Source organism: Festucalex cinctus, chromosome 20, assembly GCF_051991245.1.
Source record: "Festucalex cinctus isolate MCC-2025b chromosome 20, RoL_Fcin_1.0, whole genome shotgun sequence".
NCBI lineage: Eukaryota > Metazoa > Chordata > Actinopteri > Syngnathiformes > Syngnathidae > Festucalex > Festucalex cinctus.
This window is the reverse complement of record NC_135430.1, coordinates 8,873,072-8,892,304: the sequence shown is the minus strand read 5'-3', so window position 1 is coordinate 8,892,304 and position 19,233 is coordinate 8,873,072. Positions and strand designations below refer to the sequence as shown.

The window sequence follows — 19,233 nt, the reverse complement described above, 5'->3', positions numbered from 1 at the left end:
AAATGTTATGCCTGGTAGACAAATGATTTACAGTGGCAGAGGCTATACATAATTTTCAATAACAAACAATAACGCATAAATGTTTTTATTAGGGTTTTATTTGATTACTTCCATCCATCCATTTTCTTGACCGCTCACAAGGGTCGCGGGGGGGTGCTGGAACCTATCTCAGCTGGCTTTGGGCAGTAGGCGGGCTACACCCTGGACTTGTTGCCAGCCAATCGCAGGGCATTGTTTACTTCTAGGCTGGCAAATCACATTAGCAACAGGCAGAACAGATACACATAATTCAATATAATTTTGTTGTTTTTTAATAGGTTATTTTTTCATCTCCAGGATGCCGCTGCCCGGCCCACGCCTCTTTGCGCTGCAGATATTGCAAAACTGCACTCCGGGAGTCTGGAGAAAAAAAAAAGAAGAAAAGAATATTAGGCAAAACGTCATATCATGCTGGACAATTCTAATCTTAATATTTCAAACCGTTCCAGTGGAGGGTAAACATTCTTTGTGAACCATGTGTCTGCAGTGGAACACCACTATGCTGAAAGCCTTGGCCATGTCTGAAACACAGAGTAATATAATAAGTCCACACACCCCTGATAAAATGCCTTTTTTTTTTTTTTTTTTTTTTTTTTAAATTTGTTATCGACACCATGAGACCAAGACGAACATCTGAACGTCATTTGCGGTTAATCAGAGGGTTTGAAATGCTTTGAACAAGGATGTGTGTGCATGTGTGTGTGTATATATATATATATATATATATATATATATTTAACTGTAAAATAGAAATAATTTAGAGGTAAAAAGTTCCAGTGTGTGACATACCTGAGGGTAAAATCGTCACATGGCACGATTCACAAATACTCTCTTCTGCAAAGAAAAGCCCACAAAATATGAGAATCAATATGAAAATACTTATATATAATAAAATACTATAAACTATTTTATTTATTTTTTTTATGAGGCATATGCCAATTCTGATATTTGGCAGAAAAAAACTTTTAATAACAAATTCATCGGTTGATGAATTAAAAACTCAGCCAAAACATTCTCCCGGTTGCCCTTCCGATTGTTTTACAGAGTGAATTTAAAAACTGCTCTCCCTCTCCACTCGTTGCTGACGGTAACACAATAATCCACCATTGTTGTTATAAAGTTTGGCACTTTGACTGGTACAAACACAGTCGTCATCTCATTGAAGATATTGGATTGAATGAAGTCAGAGCTCCCTCTAAAGGACAAAAAGTGCAAGGACAACGTTCTGCACAATTTGGACATATTTAGGTTAGGCTTTCATGAAAAGTAAGAGCTTAGCAGCACTTAATTGGCAAAACCTTGGCTGACGATGATTTGATTTTTTAAAGGGCTAAAATCAGACAATAAACTGATGAATCGGTCGGGCCCTCGAAGAAGAAAAAGTTCACCGACCATCCACTACGATGCCTCTGCTTTGCGTGCGATGCATCTTCTGAAGCAGCGACAGCGAATCGGCCACCAGAATCTTCTTACATCCTTCGCGCAGCATAATCTGTTGATGAGGAGGAACGGTAGCATGCTGATATGAGTTTTTTCATCATATATAATATACATATAATATGAATACAATATTCTCTATATTTTAGAAAAAATTGAGCAAATTTAACATATATATATATATATATATATATATATATATATATATATATATATATACATATATTGCCATTGTCATGCATCTGCTACACATTATATGTATTTTGTATAGGATTAAATACATATAAATACCATGTTTAGTATAACTGTATATGTGCAATTGACTTAGAATTTTATTTATATTAACTTAAGTGATTTTACACTAACCAAAAGATCATTGCAAGCAGTTGCACGGTATACTGTATTTATAATTGGCTTATGATCAAAATCTTTATTGCAAATAATTGCACAAAGCAAACGTGAGCATGAACCTGCAAGTTATAGTCGTGCAGAATCTTGACGAGGGAATCCCTGAGGTTGGGGATCTCCATGCCCTCCTTGATGCGATGGATCAGCAGGATAGGGTCCACGTGCGTACCGATGTTGTTCAGCAGGCCCGTGATGAACGCTGAAGGTGCAAAAACAGAAGAAAACTGTCGTGAAACTCACCAGGCAAAACCAAAGTCCAACGGCGTGAAATTGGTCAGGCCGGCGGCGTGTAAATAGATGGTCGGGCTTCTTTACGTGGTTTGTCGATGGAGTAGGTGATGAGATCCTCCCACAGCTCGGCGTCGTCCTGCTCCTTGGCGAACTCGATGGCCTTGTCCACATCCTCCAGCTCCTTCATGATCATCTGCAGCGCCCGTCTGCAGTTCCCCATCCGGCCTGCGGAGGCGCTCGTGTTAAGTCGACTCTTGCACGGATAAGGTCAAATGAATGTAATGGTTTATTCTTACTAAGCAGGAAAACGGTCTCCTCCACAAAATGTCTCTGCTGGCAAACTTCCAGAGCCTGCAAGAGGAACACGCTTGATCAGCAGTGTCATCAAATAAAGGTATGTATATATCAAATTCATTATTATTATTATTATTTTTTAACCTTCTCCAGAGGGCAGTGTGTGCTGTCCCTCAGGAAGGGCAGCAGATTTGGACGGTCAAATTCGGCATACAGGCCGATCTGCTTCTCGTGGTACTTCTGGCCTTTGTGATGGTCCCGCTTGAACAGTTTGTGGAGGTACTGTAGATGTGGAATCAGGAGAAACGTTCAAATACTTTTGGAGCAAACTCAACAACAACAGGAAAAGAGACGTCAACTGACCACATGAAGGAGCTCGGGCCTGTCTGCCAATTCCTCCACCACCCTGTCAATCTATATAAAAAAAAAAAAATAGTGAGCATCATAATCATCCTTATAAATGAATCTGATGTCGCACTCACTGATATTTTGTCTTCGTTGTCCAGAAGCATGTCCACAGCTTTCTGCACACACACATGCATAAAACATAAGAAAAAATCGAGGCGATGGCCGTCATCGTGATGTAGGAACACAAGTCAAGTGTCAAACCTCTTTGTCAAAATCCATGAGGAGTACGATCTTGTCCTCGATGGAGGAGAAGAGGTTGTGCCTGTGAATGAGCTGGTAAACATCTTTGTGGCGCAGACGCAGATAGATCTCCAGCGCGCGGTCGTAGCGCTGGTCGTACGTGTAGCTGCAGGCAAAAGAAAACTTTATTCGTTTCTTTTCATTCGCTGCACGTTCACTGTTGGCACCAAAATAGCAGAGATAAAAAAATAAAAATAAAAAAAATCTCTCTCTCTCTCTCTCTCTCTCTCTCTCTCTATACATACAATTTGTCCTATAATTTTTCTCTTAACTCCTGTAAATAAAAGTTAACTTTCCAAATTTTACATCCCAAATTCAATTAATTCGTTTTATTAGACCTGACACGCAGGCACACTGCAATGACATTTAGACTCGATTAAATGTGATTGTTTTCACCCTCAAAAATTTTAGTCAACTACTTGAGTAATTGATTTTTTATTTGCCTGAAATGAACATTTTCAAACTATCAGTTTCATTTAATTCTTTTTAAAGTCCCATAATTTCTTGAAAAAGCCCAAAGAAAAATGGGGGGATGAAACAAACAAAAAAAAACAAGTGAGAAGAGAAAAAGAACAGAAAAATTGAACAGAAAGATTAAAAAAAATAAGGGAAAAAAAGGGGGACGGGAAAAAAAAGAATGTAAGAGATAGAAAAAAGAAAAAAAAAGGGGAAAAAAATGAAACCCAAAAGAAAAAAGAAATAAATGGGGGAGAAAATACAACTATAAATCACTTTTATTCTATTATAATAATTGTACAGTATATACTGGCACACTAATGATCTCCTTGATTAAATAACTATTCCCAATATTTACACCAACTAATTACAAATAAGACCTTTAATTCCCATAAATTCAAATTCATTTTTCTACCCTAGTCTGAAGTGAGCATGATTATGTTAGTAAAGGCAGCCATTTAATTGTCAATATTGGCCATCTTTCGATGATGCAGGTGCACCTAACATTTCGACTGAGAAAGCGTCCAGTAAAGTGTTGAATACGGCGACTCACAGTTCGGCCAATGTGGTGAGCAAGGTGGCATTCATGGGGTTCTTGCTCAGGTGGTCGGTGACGGCCTGCACAATGGCCATGTTGTTGTAAAGCTCTCCTGGCCACTCCCGGATCAGTGTGGCGAAACCCTGAGTGGGCGGAGCAAACGCACTTTGAGGCCTTGACCGGCTTTAAATACCCAACACTTGCCAACTGAACTCCAAGCACCTCGTAGTCCGTTTCGAGGAATTCATGCAAGATCATTTCGTAGATGGCCGGGCGAAGACGCAGGTCGCCTCGGGGTAAATACTGACTGATGGCCTACAGTTGAAGACAAGTGAAAATGTTGATTCTGAAAGTGAAAACGTTGCGTCATCATGACCGACCTTCAGTTGTCCGATGGTCTTGAACCTGTACACCTCGTTTTCCCACAGTTCCATGTTTTTACCAAGAATCTTTTGGCACTTCCTGCATGAGAAAAACTTCGTATAGGATTCAAATGCAAAAATAAATGACACCAATTCCACCATGTTATGCAGAGGAAAAACAGTATAGAAAAGACAAATATTTTTCAGAAAACTTTTATATTGTTAAGATAAAGTTTGTCATTTGAAAAAAGAAAGATCAAATGAAAAACAGGCACTTTAAAAAGGAAAATAAGAAAAGGAAAGTGAAATACTAAAGTACTTGAGAAAAGAGAAAAAGACAAAACACGGGGAAAACATTCAAACCAAAAAGAAAAAAAAATACAAAAATGAAAATGAATGAAAACAAGGAAAGAAGTAAGGAAGTACTCAGCTGACTAAATATTGCATAGGGATGTAACGATAACGGCAATATTGCGATATCGTGATATTAAAACTCCCACAATATAGCCATCGTCATGTCACGATATTAAAAGCAGCACATCAGTTAAAGAAAAAAAGCCGGGCTGATTTCCATTTGTGCAGTTCTATCACCCACTGGTGGCTAGTTTTTCTTAGTGAAGTTTAATTTTCACAAAGCATGTTTTGGCCCTTATATGTTGAAAATCCACGCTATTGGTCAGATGAAGAGGAACGTAATATGTTTGTGAAGTGAGTCAGTACATAGAGGAACTCAATGTGCGCGTGCATTAGCAAGTAAGTGCCTCAAAATTTAGTGTTCTTAGAGATGGTAGGTTGTTTTCTGCATTGCTGTAATGTACAAAATACAAATGCACAATATTGCGTTTTTTTTTTTTTTTATAACAATAGTGGGACCTTTTTTTTGTATCACCAACCTCCCCACAATATCGTGATAATGATCTTATCGTAGCCTTCATATCGTGATAATATCATATCGTGATGTTTGGATATCGTTACATCCCTAATATTGAATGAAATGCTGCTATGGTGGTAAAAACATACTCAGTGTCTCCTTCATTAGGCACATCTGCAAAACGTAATCATGCGCAATAACCCCCACACGTCACAACACCTTCAGTTGTCGTGTCAATAAAGTTTAGATTGGATCCCACCCCAAAGCACTTCTTGGGATCTTACTGGAGCGTGCAGATGTACCTAATGGGAGTGTCCCGCGGTAAAAGCCAGACGGCATTATGAAAAGCAACCTGGCAGCGCCGTCGTAGTCGCCCTTCTCCACCAGGTGGTTGATGTAGGCCATGCCGATCTTCTGCACGTCGTGCCTCTTGATGTTTTTGAAGCTGATCTCGGCGGCCATCAGCGCCTCCTCGTACTTCTTCTTGTCCAGCAGCCAGTCGATGTGGTCGTCCTGGTCGCGCTCTTTGGCCACCACCACGTCTTTGGGGCTGACGATGTAGAACAGCGGCTCGCCCTCCGAATGCTCTGCTTGCCACAACGCAACAAATCGGTGGACGTTTGTAAAACGAAGCTCGAAGAAAGTTCGCCGAAAAATCATGGTTATTTTTCCAGAAATGTATTTAATTCCGCCGGGAACGCACGTCATTACACTTATAACACTCAATTCATATTTTCCCATTGAAATGAATGGAAACCCGCCTGAAAACACAACAAATATCCATCCATTTTCTTGCCCGCTTATTCCTCACAAGGGTCGCGGGGGGTGCTGGCGCCTATCTCAGCTGGCTCTGGGCAGTAGGCGGGGGACACCCTGGACTGGTTGCCAGCCAATCGCAGGGCACACAGAGACGAACAACCATCCACACTCACAAGCACACCTATGGACAATTCGGACCACCCAATTAACCTGCCATGCATGTCTTTGGAATGTGGGAGGAGACCGGAGTACCCGGAGAAGACCCACGCGGGCACGGGGAGAACATGCAAACTCCACCCAGGAAGACCAGAGCCTGGACTCGAACCGGAGTCCTCAGAACTGGGAGGCGGACGTGCTAACCAGTCACCCACCGTGCCGCCCTACACAACAAATATGTTTGTGGAAAAATAGACTTCTATAATACCCATTTTAAATTAGAGTAGTAACATCATTATTTATTTGTATTATTATTGTTTTTCTCTTATTATTACCCCCGGAGAAACACAAAGAAAGGAGAAAAAAAGAAAAAGAGAAAAAAAGAGTAACAAAGAAAAAAGAAAAAAAAAAGAAAGGGGAAAAAAATAGTAGTAACATAATTAAACAAAATATTTATGTCTTCTGATGTGCCTGCCTTGACCACTGGGTGGCAGTCTAATGCAGTCATGCAGACACAAAGAAGAAAATGACCTGCTATGATTTTAAGAGACTCAATAAGATGCTATTTGCCATTTTTATAGAGTCAAGTCAACTCAGATAAAGAACATATGCCTGGTTCTAAAATTGTGACGACGCTAGCATGTCAATGGCGTTTTCTATCGTATGTTAGCATTAAGCTACACACATTTGTCTTGAAGCAAAATTATGAGGTTGTTTTAAATAATGTGCAGTTCTCTTTGTTTTATGAGTAGCCTTCAACTGAAGTGACAAAAAAGAAGAAGAAAAAAAGAAGAAGACAATCAAATCTTTCTGGGGGAGTTGGGATATAGTTGCGGCAGTCTCACCTAGACGGTAGTCGCGACACTCGTTCTCCTGGTAGTTGCGCACGGTCAGGGCGTCCGACGAGATCTCCTCGCACGACTCGGGCAGAGGCTGGATGATGTCGAGACGAGGCCGCGCCAGGAACTCCTCGTCCTGCCCCCCCCCGGAAACCAACGTCAGCAATGTCGTCAGAGGGTCGTTTTGGGTTTTCCTTACCATGTGCTCAGGGTTCTCCTTCACAAAGAACAAGGTGACCAGCTGGTCTGCCAGCGGTGCGAGCCCGCTGATGAAGAACTCCGTCTCGAAGGCGGAAACTGTCAAGCACAAACAGGATTCCTTTCAAAATGCGATTATAACAACGACGGATGGGAAGAGCAACTGTGCAAACTCAAACTAGTCAAACTGTTACTGTTGCAGTTTCCGAAAAAGAAGAAAAGCTTTTGATGTTGCACTTTACTTAAAAGAAAAAGAAAAAAATGCAAATTTTATGCGATATGATGTTTTGTTGATTTGAGAACGAGAATAATATTCACTTTAAAAATTAGGTATGTGACATGAAACTATGTGTTTTCTTAAATTTATTAATAATACTGCTAACAGGATGTTTTTCGCATTCCATGATCTTAAAACCGACATATGCATCGAACTATGATTTTTAGCATATGCTTACACACCTTATACGTCTTAAGTTGTTTATTTATATTATTTATAAGTATTTTACTTCTTCCTACTCCTTTTCGAGCATGTTAATGATAGATGTATTGTTCACTATTATTTATCGTTTTAATTTTATTGAGTTTACTGTTTTATTTTTTAATTGTTTTATGTTCAAAATAAAGATTTCAATTATGACTATTACAGTCCTGCTAACAATGTAATGATTGTCGTCTAACTGATGTTGCACTGTCCTAAAAAGAAAATATTTTAAACTGTGACTCGAGGATTATTGTTTATTTTATTGCAGAGTTCATTTTGTTCAGCATCAAGTACACAATCGTGATTACAATTGTACCGTTACACAGCTACTAATAGTCAAGGGATTGTTGTTTGATTTTGCACTTTCTTAAAAAGAAAACATTTATTGCCTTACATATAATGAAAAAGTTTCCCATACCTATTTCCACATACCGACTCGGCAGGTCCCTCATTTCCGTGGGATGTCGTTCCTTCACGACACAAATCTACAAAGGAGGTTGTCAAATATCACAACAAGGTGTTTGCTAAAAATCAACCTGAAATGTCAAACCTTGATGGAGGTTCCCCATCCCACGATGAGGGTGGTGTCGTCTTTCCAACACAGACTGCATGGGTACATGTCGGGCCTCAGGCTGACGTTGTCGCGCAGCACGTTGGTGATTCGCTGCTTTGTGCTGATGTCATAGATTTTCACGCCCTGACCCCGAACGAACGGCGTCAAGTCTGAGGCCTGAATATTTACAGAGGTTCCGCTTAGGGGAGGGATGTTTACCACGTTGTTGGCCCAAGCGATGAGGTTGCTTCTCCACTGGACGATAGTGATGGTGCCCTCTCCTTCGTGCAGGACGGCCGTCTTCCAGCGGTTCATCCAGTTGCGCTCGTACAACAGAAGCTTCAACGAAAGGCCACAAGAAAACTTTTAAATGAAGAATGTGGAGGAGTGGCGCCGTGCCACCAATAGAGGGCAGTGTGTGAACAGTAGATTGGGTGAAGGAGAGACGCAGAAGGGAGACTATTCTTACTGCAGGGGAACGTTTGACTATGAATATTTCATAAAGTGCACAATAAGTGAAAAATAAGCATGATGTTTCAGCATGGGAGACATTTAGAATACTGTAGTGTAAAAAAAACAACTATATATATATATATATATATATATATATATATATATATATATATATATATAAATGATATAAAAAATGACCCATGTTAAATCCTTGTAGATCTACCTCAGTGCTTTCTGTCGTCAGGTTCAAGTTATTTTATTTAACAAAAAAATTCAAACTAAAGTTAAAAAAATTTCATTAACGAAATGAAATAAAAATGAAATGCTTTTTGAAAAAACGAAAGCTAACTATTAACTACTACTATTAACTATTAACTATTAACTAAATAAGCAGCAAAAAAGCTAAGCTATTTTATGTTTCAAAAAACTAACTAAAACTAAATATAATTATAGTAAAAATGTTCTTCATTTTAGTCTTTGGTACCGTTATAAATTTAATACATGAGCGTTTGGGGATGATTTTAAATGCGATTTTAAGAATATTTATTTCGAAATTAACCGGAATAAAGACGTTTGAAAGTGTGTCACACAGAAGTGATGTCATCTAGCTTACCATGGTGTTATTTAAATATTGCACACAAGTAATACACATTTAAAAAAAAAAAGCAAACAAAAAAGAAAACTAATACTGCAACTAAACATACTGAAACTAAATAAAACTAAGCAGTCTTTAAAAAACTAAAACTAATAAAAACTAACAGAACCACCCTGAAAACTAATTAAAACTAACTAACTTAAAAATAAACTAAATAAAAACGAACAAAAATGAAAATTCCAAACTTATAATAACCCTGTTCAGGTTGCTATCTTGCTCTGTGTTAGCATAGCAACTGTTAGCACGTTAGCAAGTGCTAATTTTTTATTTGTACGAGAGTTAGAATGTGTTTTTTTTTTTTTTATCCACATATGCTGTAAAGATCCAAAAGCTGCACAATATCAGCGACTAAGAAACGCTTCGGCCCACCAAGAGTCGGCGCGACAAAAGAACGGCGGAAGCAAACATTGAATTTTTCTTGGGAAGGGGACGCGTCTCCCGTCGAGGCGCATTGATTTCCGTGGCGGGCGCCTGGCCGAGGCCTTCAGCGAGAGGAATGGGCGGCGATTCAAAGAAAATGGCAAAGCGGCACCCGAACAATGACGGCAAAGAAATGTTGCTTGTTGTATAAATGTCAGTGCGCTTGATCTCAAAATAATCCATGGCATTATTACATATACTCAGCGGCCACAACATTAGGTACACCTGCTCCAAGGATCTTTTTAACTCGTGGTGCCGTTATTTACAAGTTTAATTTGCTCATTTACTCCCAAATCAATTCAATTTCTACATTGAAATAAACTGTAATTACATTAATCTGTTCCAGCACGTGTTTTTATTCGAGAAAATAACTCTGTATTATGTAAAACTACAAAAGAGCGACGAGAGACTGAAAGGCTGGCTGTTTGTCTTGTTCAATATGCAAATGCACCAAGGACTGTGGCTCTGCTTGCCCACATGGAAGGGCATCACATCACACCCTAATGGCTCCATTTATTTTTCACCCGAGTCGAGCAGCAAGCTGGCTTGCAGCTCAAATTTTGGCTCGCAACACAAAGCAATAACTCGCAAGTCAAGGCGGCCCTGTATGTGGCATCTCGATAATGATCCCTTCTCTTGCGCGGAAATGTCTCGCATTGCTGGACAGCACTTTGTGAAAATGGGCCGCTCTCCCAAGAGCACTCCAAAGAGGCAGGAAAAAAAAAAAGAAGCCTTTTCTGCTGTTTTTTTTTGGGCTGCTTGTTTTTTTCCACAGCAGACAAAGAAAGATCATCTTCTTTAGCCATAGCTAACATGGACCATGAATGATGGATTTAAGAATAGAGCGTCAAAAAAATAAATAAAAGGTGAAATGGTAAAGGAGGTGTTGAAAATCCTATTCAAAGCTACCTTGTTGCCGCCGGTGACAAACTGCTTGTAGTTAGATCTGGAGAATTGGGGGTGTAACGCCACCACCTAGCAGGACAGATGACACCGTTAGGATTTGGGAAAGTGAAATGGGATTGATGCTTTGCAATATTCCAGTTAGGGAAATACACACTATGAATAAAAAAAAAAAGTATTGCCATATGGACAACATGAAATGGAAAGAAATACAATATGCAGCAAGGATCGACTTTTGAAGACTTTATACAAGATTTGGCATTGTCCCATTCATCCACAAGATGAAGAATTCCCACAGAATTCAGTGCACATGTACTTTTTTCAACAATAATAGAAACGAGACAAAGGCTCTCTGGAAATGCAATTTCAGCCCATAGTAGCTTTTGAAAATCCTCTTTAATCCTGCTTTTTACACCTACAGAACGTGATAACTGTCTGTAAATTTGTTAGTTTGGAAAAAAAATGGGATTTGTTTACTGTAAACAGATAGATGGATTGGCACCTTCACATTGTAACACTATTTTTACAATACTTTTGTGTTATCGTTGCTTTTGCATTCTCATAATACATTGTCTTTAATTAAATGTGTTTGTATTAAGTATATTTAACTCATTTACTCGCAGCCATTTACTGAAGCAACTCCCTTTGCTCCTGACTGTTTTACTGGATTTTGACTGATTTTGCAAGGCCCACAGACTATTGTGTTCTATTGCTATAAAAACATGGAACCTACCAAAAGAAAGATTAGAGTCTCTTCTTTCATCGGGGAAAAAAATATTTTTTATCAGTTTCCATTTTGCAGCAATTAGCATTAGAATATAGCTAAGTTTCATCAATATTCACATTCCTGGTGAACACTGACAAAAGAGGTCTTTGCAACATGGCTCTGGCTGATGTCTTATACTCTGCTGCCACCTGCTGTTTTTTTTTTTTAATGACTACCATTGCTTTAAGCCAGCTCTTCGTGTCAGAAGCTGCATCAAATGCTCTTGCATAAAAAAAAAAACATGTAAAGACATTTTTGGGAGTGAAGGAAGTATTAAAAAAACATTTTTACACGTTTTGGGGTTTGAATGAGTTAAAGACCTTTAAAAAAGTGCCATATATGTTGTAAAATTGTGCCTAGATATCGCAGATTTCACCTATTACAGTTACAGTCATGAGAGGTGCATCAGAGGCCAGCTAGCATTTGCATCTTGTTACTTACTTTTATGGGACAATCAAAGTTCTCGTGGAAGCCTTCTCTTGTGTAGAGGCCAAACACTTGCACCTGGAAAAAGCAGCAACAAAGGTGAATAACTCAACACCTCCGCTTTAATTGCCGCCTCTGCAACTAGCCCGGACCTTCGGGGGGTGGGGGGGAACTGCAGAAAACCCGACTTTGATTTGTTCCACCAGGTCGCCAATTAGTGCACACCTTGATTCCCGGGGAAAAACCCTGCGGGCTTCACAAGTTTGCTAATCTTGGACTCTGCCGCCACCTCTTGTGTTCTGTAAGAGGGCCGCTGAGTTGCTATTAGTGCATCGCAGCCATCTGGGGGGAAAATAACACCAGAACCCGATGGCATCTCGGCGGCAATTAAGGATTAAGTTAGATTTGTAGGGATTAGAAGGGCCCCCTGAAATCAAGTGTAAGCGCATCTTGAATGGCAAAAATCTTGACGATAACCATCAGTCGAAGACCGTTTCCGGAGATTAAACAGCAGGTTAACTGGCGCCGTTAAACTTGCTCAATATTTCATTCTGGCGGTATTAGCATAAAGTTTGGAGGCAGATAAGAGGTGGCGACGGTAAATGTGCCGCTTGCGTGCGCAGTAAGATGGAAGATGTCCCACCTTGCCATCCTCGGAGCAGATGCCCACATGCTCGCCGCTCTCGTCCAGGCTGATCTGGTTGATCTTCACTGAACTCTACGGGGGCAGAGAAAAAAAAAAAAAAAAAAAGGGCTGGATTTCAAACCACATTTCCACACTGAAATGAATGGAAATGACATCAATCCGTTCCAAAGTAAAATTGTCATGTGGTTTTAATGAGAACAATAGCACTGTTTTATAATATAGTTAAATTAATCATCAAAATAGTTGTTGATTAATATAATAATTGATTAGTGCTTGATTCTAGGGCTGCTTGATTGTGGACAAAATAATAACCATGATGATCCCAATCACGTGATTGGAAACCGAGTCCCAATCATGTTATTTTCAGATGATCGGTACCGGGAGAAAATGATTGGGGTTTTAATTTTTGGCAATTTTGTTTTTATTATTATTATTATTGTTATTATTTTAGGGGCTACAAAGCAAAAAATCATCCAGCGGTAAACATATTGCCAAACAAAACGTTTTATTTATTTTTATTTGCTATTTTGTGCACTTCTGATGGCAGCCCCCCCAAAATTACTGTGATGGTTTTGTTCAAATAAAATAAAGAAATACACTTTGAAGGAGTTCACCCTCCCCCCTCCTTAATACTTTGCCGAGGAATCGGATCGGGACTCGGAATCGGCAGAAAATCAGGTGACTCGGACTCGGGTGCAAAAAAATTTGATCGGGACATCCCTAAGTGTAATAATTGAAATTGTAATTGAATTTCGATTAATTGCACAGCCCTACTTGATTCATCGACTAACTATTGCCCCTCTAGTTTAAATACATCTGCTTTACATAAATTTTTTAATAGGATATTTTTTCTGTTTTATTATTTCGATTTTGGCATATATTCAGTAAAATGTGGCTCCTACTCACAATTTCAAACTTCTGGGTGACATTTCCTTGGATGTCCAACAGGAAAACCTTTCCAAAATGTGTCCCCAGAGCAAGAAACTGTAAATAAAAAAAAAGGAAGAAATAAGTATGAATTCAAGAAGAGAAATTGAAGATTTTTGAATTGTAAAATGAAAATGTGTCTATGTGTAGGTGAAGGGGATTAAAAAAAAAAATGAGTACGGGTGCGGATTGGGTGAGCTTGTGAGCTAAAGTGTGAAATTGCCATTGCTCTTTATTAAGTCAGGCAGTGTGAAATGGCATTTCTTCTTCTTAAATTAAAAGGCTTCAGCATAATAAATGCACTGTGCGTCTGACTTCTCTCCAACCTCTTGCTGCTAAACTAAGCTAACCACACAGCTATTATTTGCAAGCATTTGTCTGCTTTTCATGCAGTTTATGTGTGTGTGTCCACTGGGGGGGGGGGACAAAACAGAAAAAAAATGTGGCTGTAAGTGTGTGTTCTTGCACCCATTTTAATCCCCCCCCATACACGCACGCACACACCTCTCTGGCAGCATGTGGCCCAGCAGCATGCTTGAGTGCAGCCTATAATGAAATGCTTATATTTACAGGCACAGCTGAGCGTGTCACACAGAGCCCGCTGCAATCTTCCCAAATAAAATAAGCAGCAAATAAAATAAAATAAAAAAATAAAAGGTTGGAGGCTCGCGAGGCGCAGCAACTTTTAAAAGGGATTTATCGGGACGGTGGCGGGATTGTTCAAACGGAAATCCCCATTCAGACGCTTAAAATATGAGAACACATGCGCGCGTTCACGGCGGTAAGCGGGTAGATGGAGGCGAGAATTTTTTGGTGGGGCCACGCGGGCGGCTGTGACAGAGTGGGGGGTCCGACCCGGTGCATAATGTGACTCGGTCGGCCGTGGGAACCTGCGAAAGAGGTTTTAAGGTCTCGAGTCAAAGTCAAGAAGATAAATAAAACGGAATTAGACTCAATCAATGAAAATAACTGTACAAATGTCATATATTATTTCAATTTAAAAAAATCCAATCAGAAGTAGTAGAATGAATAGCAAAAGATATTTTTTTTTTATTAAATATCGTAAAATTATGAAATCCGTAAAATATATAAGTTTAAAAAAGAAAATAATTGTGCAATGTAATATAAAATAAACCATTGTAAAGCAATTTAATAAAAATCAAAGTAGTACCAAAGTAGATAAGTAATTTAAAAAATAATTACAACCAAAATGCTCTAAAAGAAAGTAATGATTACTTGTGCGCTGATTATTTGGTCACAGATCGTGATTGGCCAATTTTTGTGAAAAGTGCGTGATCAGTGATCGTTGGTCAAAGCCCTTAATGGCTGATTGATCACATAACAACACCTTAACATGAAAAATGATAACCAAAATGTAATAAAAAGAAAAAAAAGAAAAAGAAAAGACAATTTAAAGAATTTAATTAAATTATTTTTATTTTTTTTTAACATTAAGTGATAAACTGCTCATTGTTACAATAAAACATTGTCTCACTTTTTATGCTAATGTAGTTAAAAAAAAATCATCAATAAAAACAATTCAATTTTTTTTTTAAAATAATAAAAATCAAAACTGACTGAAAATGATAGACAATTTAAACGTTTAAAAATTTGCTTTAAAATTTGCTGACATTTTTTTTTTTAAATGCCCTCTTCCTGACCTGGAGCCAATATTGAAACTGGAAAAGGTGTTCAATTGTTTACAAACTCCAACTTGGATTTGCGCTGTCGTGATGATTCGCCATCTTAAAAGAACGACGCCCCGGCGGCAGGCGAGCGATGACAACTGGCGCCGAGTGGGAATGAAAAGGGGGGACGACAATGGCGTGTGGCGCATCTCCTTGTGCGCGGAGGTGAGAAAAGAATTGGCCTCACACAGGACGCACTCTGAAGCAACGTGAGAGGTGAAGGCCCCTCGCGAGGCGTGACCCGCTCGCTACCTTGTCGTGGACGGTCATACAGCTGGCTGCGTCGCTCTGGAGGATTTCCGTCACGCCGTTGGAGAGGCGCTCGTATTTCAGTTTGGGCTCCTCCTCACTGTCCTCCTCCTGAGTGACAAAGAAGAGCCGCCAGATGATTGGTCACATTGCCACAATCCTTCAAACTGTATTCATTACAAGTAAAGTCCAGAACACGAAATTCCTATTGAGCGTTTTTTTTTTTTTTTTTTTGCCAATACGCATAAGACCAGGACAATATACATGTGAGGCGCAAGTATTAGATTTGTCCATTTGGTGTTGCCATCCTCACGCTCGAGAGTCCTGTAGTATCTGGACTGTGACTGAATGCGTGTGCCTTTAGAAGGCCGAATCTGGCCTATTAAAAAACACCTGTCTTTTACGCACTCTTTATTTCTTGCTCACATTTATTTCTGTGAGTCTGCCTGCAAAAATAATAACCGCAAAATCTTGCTACGTCGCCAATAATCCGCAATATAAATATGACAAAATCTGTGATACAGAAAAGACAAAAAAGTGAGCCGGGAAATAACGAGGGACGTATCTTATTTTGGGCTTTTCTAATGATTATTTGAATAATCAGGGAATCTGTCAATTATTTATTTATTTTATTTTTTTATTCTTTTATTTTTTTTAGTTTTTACGAAAAAAAACTAAAACAATTTTTCAATTGGTTATTTTTATTTATTTAATTAAATAATAATAATAATTATTATTATTATTATTAGTAGTAGTAGTAGTAGTAGTCGTATTATTATTATTATTATTATTATTCATTTCATTTTATTCTTTAGTCATAAAAAGGACATTCTTTCAAATTGACAGTGCAGAAAATGCAAAAACATAAATTCATGATTTTTCAGTGACTGGTTTGGTGCGTCACAACCATCAGAAAATATGCAAAAGTATTGATGATTGTTTTTCAAAGTGAAAGCAGATGTTTAAAATGTCTTATTTTGACTCAACATAAAGATAATCATTCTGCTTTCATGGAGGACTACAGAAATATTTGCTGTCGAGAGGCTGACATGCTGAGGATTTAGACAATTTTTAATTAAAAAATGTCTCAAACAATTGATTATTGAAATAGATGTTGATTAATCTGATTATATCTTACTAGTTGTTTAATCGATTATATGTTACACATCTATTCATTATCTTAAGTTTGAGAGGGCTGTGAATTCATGTGGCTGTTACAAATTATTGACAAATACAAAATATGTCTCCTTTAAAGTGGATGACACTCATTGGAATCCAAATCTATGAAAATGCCGACCACGACGTGAACGGTCGAAGAACGTTATCCTCGGTTTGAACTGTAGAACTGGGACCGCCAGGCAAATTGTCCAACTCTGCAGCACAGGCGGCGAGAGACGGCAAAAGTTTGAAAGTGGCTCGTTTCTCTGTGGGGGGATACAGTTTGGCTTTTTCTCGTTTGATACGGTGGCAAAGCCCGTGACAAATGCCCCCGCATCAAAGCTCTCACCACCGTAATACACAGGAAATAGCCGAGATATGGCATTGTTGAGTGGGAAAGGATTGTTTTTGAAAATAACACTTTTTCCACGCTCTTGTCCTACCGTCACCGCCACCCTCAAAACCCCCCCGCCCCCTCAACTCAGCGGGACAGAAAAGCGCGCACAGTGTTTTGAGTTGATGTACCCCACAGACTGTGCAGCATCGCTCATAAAGCCGATTGTGAGTAATATTCAGCCCGTGACGCAAGTGTTTTTTCATGCTGGCGGAAGACTTTAAGTGTGTTTTATGAAAACCGCAAATGTGCGGGGATGAAGCCTCCTTACGACAAAATGAAAACGCCGTGGACGCATTTCACGCAAGATCATTGAAATGTGCCTTTGTGCTACTAGCCTGCACATTTTGCAAGGAAGAGGAGTGCGTGACCTGTCAAGTTGAGCTTTACAAATGATGGTAAAACAGTACTGCTTTTTACTTGGTGCTTAAACTTTGCTGCTAACCAAAATATCAGCACCTAGCGATGTACATAAACAGATCGATTAAATTATCATGTCAAGTTCCCTACACTGTATTAAAATCGACATTGTGTGCATTGCTAAGAAAAACAGCAGCACCTTGCGAGGCAAGTAAGAGGCAAGCGGCATGTTTCTGATTAATTAAAGTGTGAGAGACGTGGTAAAAACATGTACACTGCATGAATGAGTGTTTTTGACACCTCTGAAAAAGAACCTCTAGAATAAATTTCAGGGGTGCCCAAGTTCGGTCCTCAAGAGCCCCTATCCAGCCCTTTTTCCATGTTTCTCGCCACTAACACACCTGATTCGTGATCAGGATCGTTATCAGGCTTCTGACAAGCTTGCTGATTAGCTGTCATTAGATTCAGCTGTGCTGAATTAGGGAGACATGGAAAACAGGCTGGATAGGGGCTCTTGAGGACCGGACTTGGGCACCTAGATGGATGTGCATTGTGGAGTATTGCTGGACTGGACTTAAACATCAGCAGGGCTTGACGGAACTGTACGCACGCTCGACATTGATGTTGACAGTACAGAAATAACAGTACAGAGCAAAACTACATATACTAAACAGAAGGATCAATAGTTGTACAGTAATTATTCTTCATACCTCGGACTCATCTGTAAATTCCTCGCTTGGTTGTCTGCCCTGTTTTTGGAAAAACTGATTAGATTACAGTCAACTTGATTGTCACTACACATTACAGAAGAGGGCACTGAAATGTAGAATTAGCATTATCTTGTGCAGAAATTCATAATATGTTAATATAATAGCATAATTGATGAACATTAAATAATCATGTATACACCTTTGTTGGAAATCATATTGGAGATTTTATTTGTTGTTATTATTCCAAGTTAATAACTTGTAGAAAACGTTAATTTTTATGAGTTACTCACGAGGTAACATTAATAACATTAGCAGGCTAACGTTAGCATGCTAGTTTTACTTACCTCTTCTACCATTGCTGCCATCGTTACGCCGCGTCTTATCCGACAATAAAAACACTTCACCCGGGCATCAAACCAATTTAGAAGTCCCTAACAGCGCGGTTATGTTCCCGGCATGACAAAAAATATTCACGACATAGCAAGAATTATGCTTGTTCGCCACAGACTGTGGCTGCTGTCTTTAACTTGAATCACATGACAGAAATAATGACGCGGAGAATTGTGGGTATTGAAGTTCTTTTGGTAGTGAACGCTACACTAACAGAGCACTGGGAAGCAGTGATTAAAAGCGAGAAACAATCAACTCCGGAGACATAAATTTCTTCAGGTATTAAGATATGTATTTAGTAGATATTTTTAGTCACATTTTTACATGTTTAGATTTAGTTTCCTCGACAGTATATTAATTTGGCCACCAACCAAGATTGCAGAAAAGGAATGAAACGATGAAGATAAGCAAAACAATTTCAACTGCGTCACAAACAAGAGTGAGTTTTGTGTTCCCGAAAGTCAACAGTTTGAGCTATATTACACGCACTGGCACTATTGCATTGTGTTTTTGTTGTTTCTAAACTGTTGTTCGTTCACATAAATTGACACGATAGAATAATATCCATTAGGCCTACACGAGGTAGCATATTCAAATCTCTTCCAAATGCGAAAAAACGCCAATTTTTGCTCTGAATTACCAATAGATATTGATGTAAGTTAATGCATTTGTTAATAATGTGTGTATATATCGTATGAAATAGTGATTAAAATTGAACAAAATTATTAAGAGTTTACGTTTTGCTTCAGTAACACGTTGTTTGCCAATGTGTATTTTTATGTACTTGCAGTTGACTAATATTTGTTTCGTGATTTATG

At 38.9% G+C, this 19,233-nt stretch overlaps 2 protein-coding genes across 7 annotated transcripts in view; one reads left to right on the top strand and one right to left on the bottom strand.

The window, feature by feature from the left end:
* Positions 1-80: 80 nt before the first annotated feature.
* Positions 81-18,590, bottom strand: vps41 (VPS41 subunit of HOPS complex). The gene is made up of 27 exons (XM_077509255.1): positions 18,370-18,590; positions 18,026-18,064; positions 15,407-15,514; positions 13,446-13,523; positions 12,537-12,611; positions 11,909-11,971; positions 10,708-10,773; positions 8,490-8,609; positions 8,268-8,414; positions 8,136-8,202; positions 7,238-7,335; positions 7,045-7,174; positions 5,637-5,871; positions 4,432-4,513; positions 4,274-4,366; positions 4,067-4,194; positions 3,019-3,163; positions 2,892-2,933; positions 2,773-2,823; positions 2,554-2,691; positions 2,412-2,466; positions 2,200-2,340; positions 1,947-2,083; positions 1,432-1,531; positions 829-873; positions 481-560; positions 81-399 (listed from the first exon to the last, which is right to left on the bottom strand). Exons 1-27 carry the CDS (start codon positions 18,388-18,390, stop codon positions 319-321), a joined length of 2,565 nt encoding a protein of 854 aa, XP_077365381.1. The 5' UTR covers positions 18,391-18,590; the 3' UTR covers positions 81-318.
* Positions 17,797-19,233, top strand: part of LOC144009496 (POU domain, class 6, transcription factor 2-like) — a 104,664-nt gene continuing 103,227 nt past the window's right edge. For 4 of the 6 annotated variants that reach the window (XM_077509260.1, XM_077509259.1, XM_077509262.1 and 1 more), the window contains exon 1: positions 18,609-18,854. The gene's annotated coding sequence lies outside the window, so the exon portion shown is untranslated. Of the gene's footprint in view, positions 17,918-18,585; positions 18,855-19,233 lie in introns of those variants that run through there. The other 2 variants (XM_077509258.1, XM_077509257.1) reach the window with 2 other exon arrangements.

Bases quoted from the DNA above. Each gene is read 5' to 3' on its own strand.
- vps41 (XM_077509255.1), bottom strand. From the start codon at position 18,390: ATGGCAGCAATGGTAGAAGAG. The intron at 2,341-2,411 runs GTAAGAATAAAC...GCGCCTCCGCAG, and splicing joins GGAGACCGTTTTCCTGCTTA to GCCGGATGGGGAACTGCAGA. The intron at 874-1,431 runs GTCGGTGAACTT...TTTTCTTTGCAG, and splicing joins CAGAGGCATCGTAGTGGATG to AAGAGAGTATTTGTGAATCG.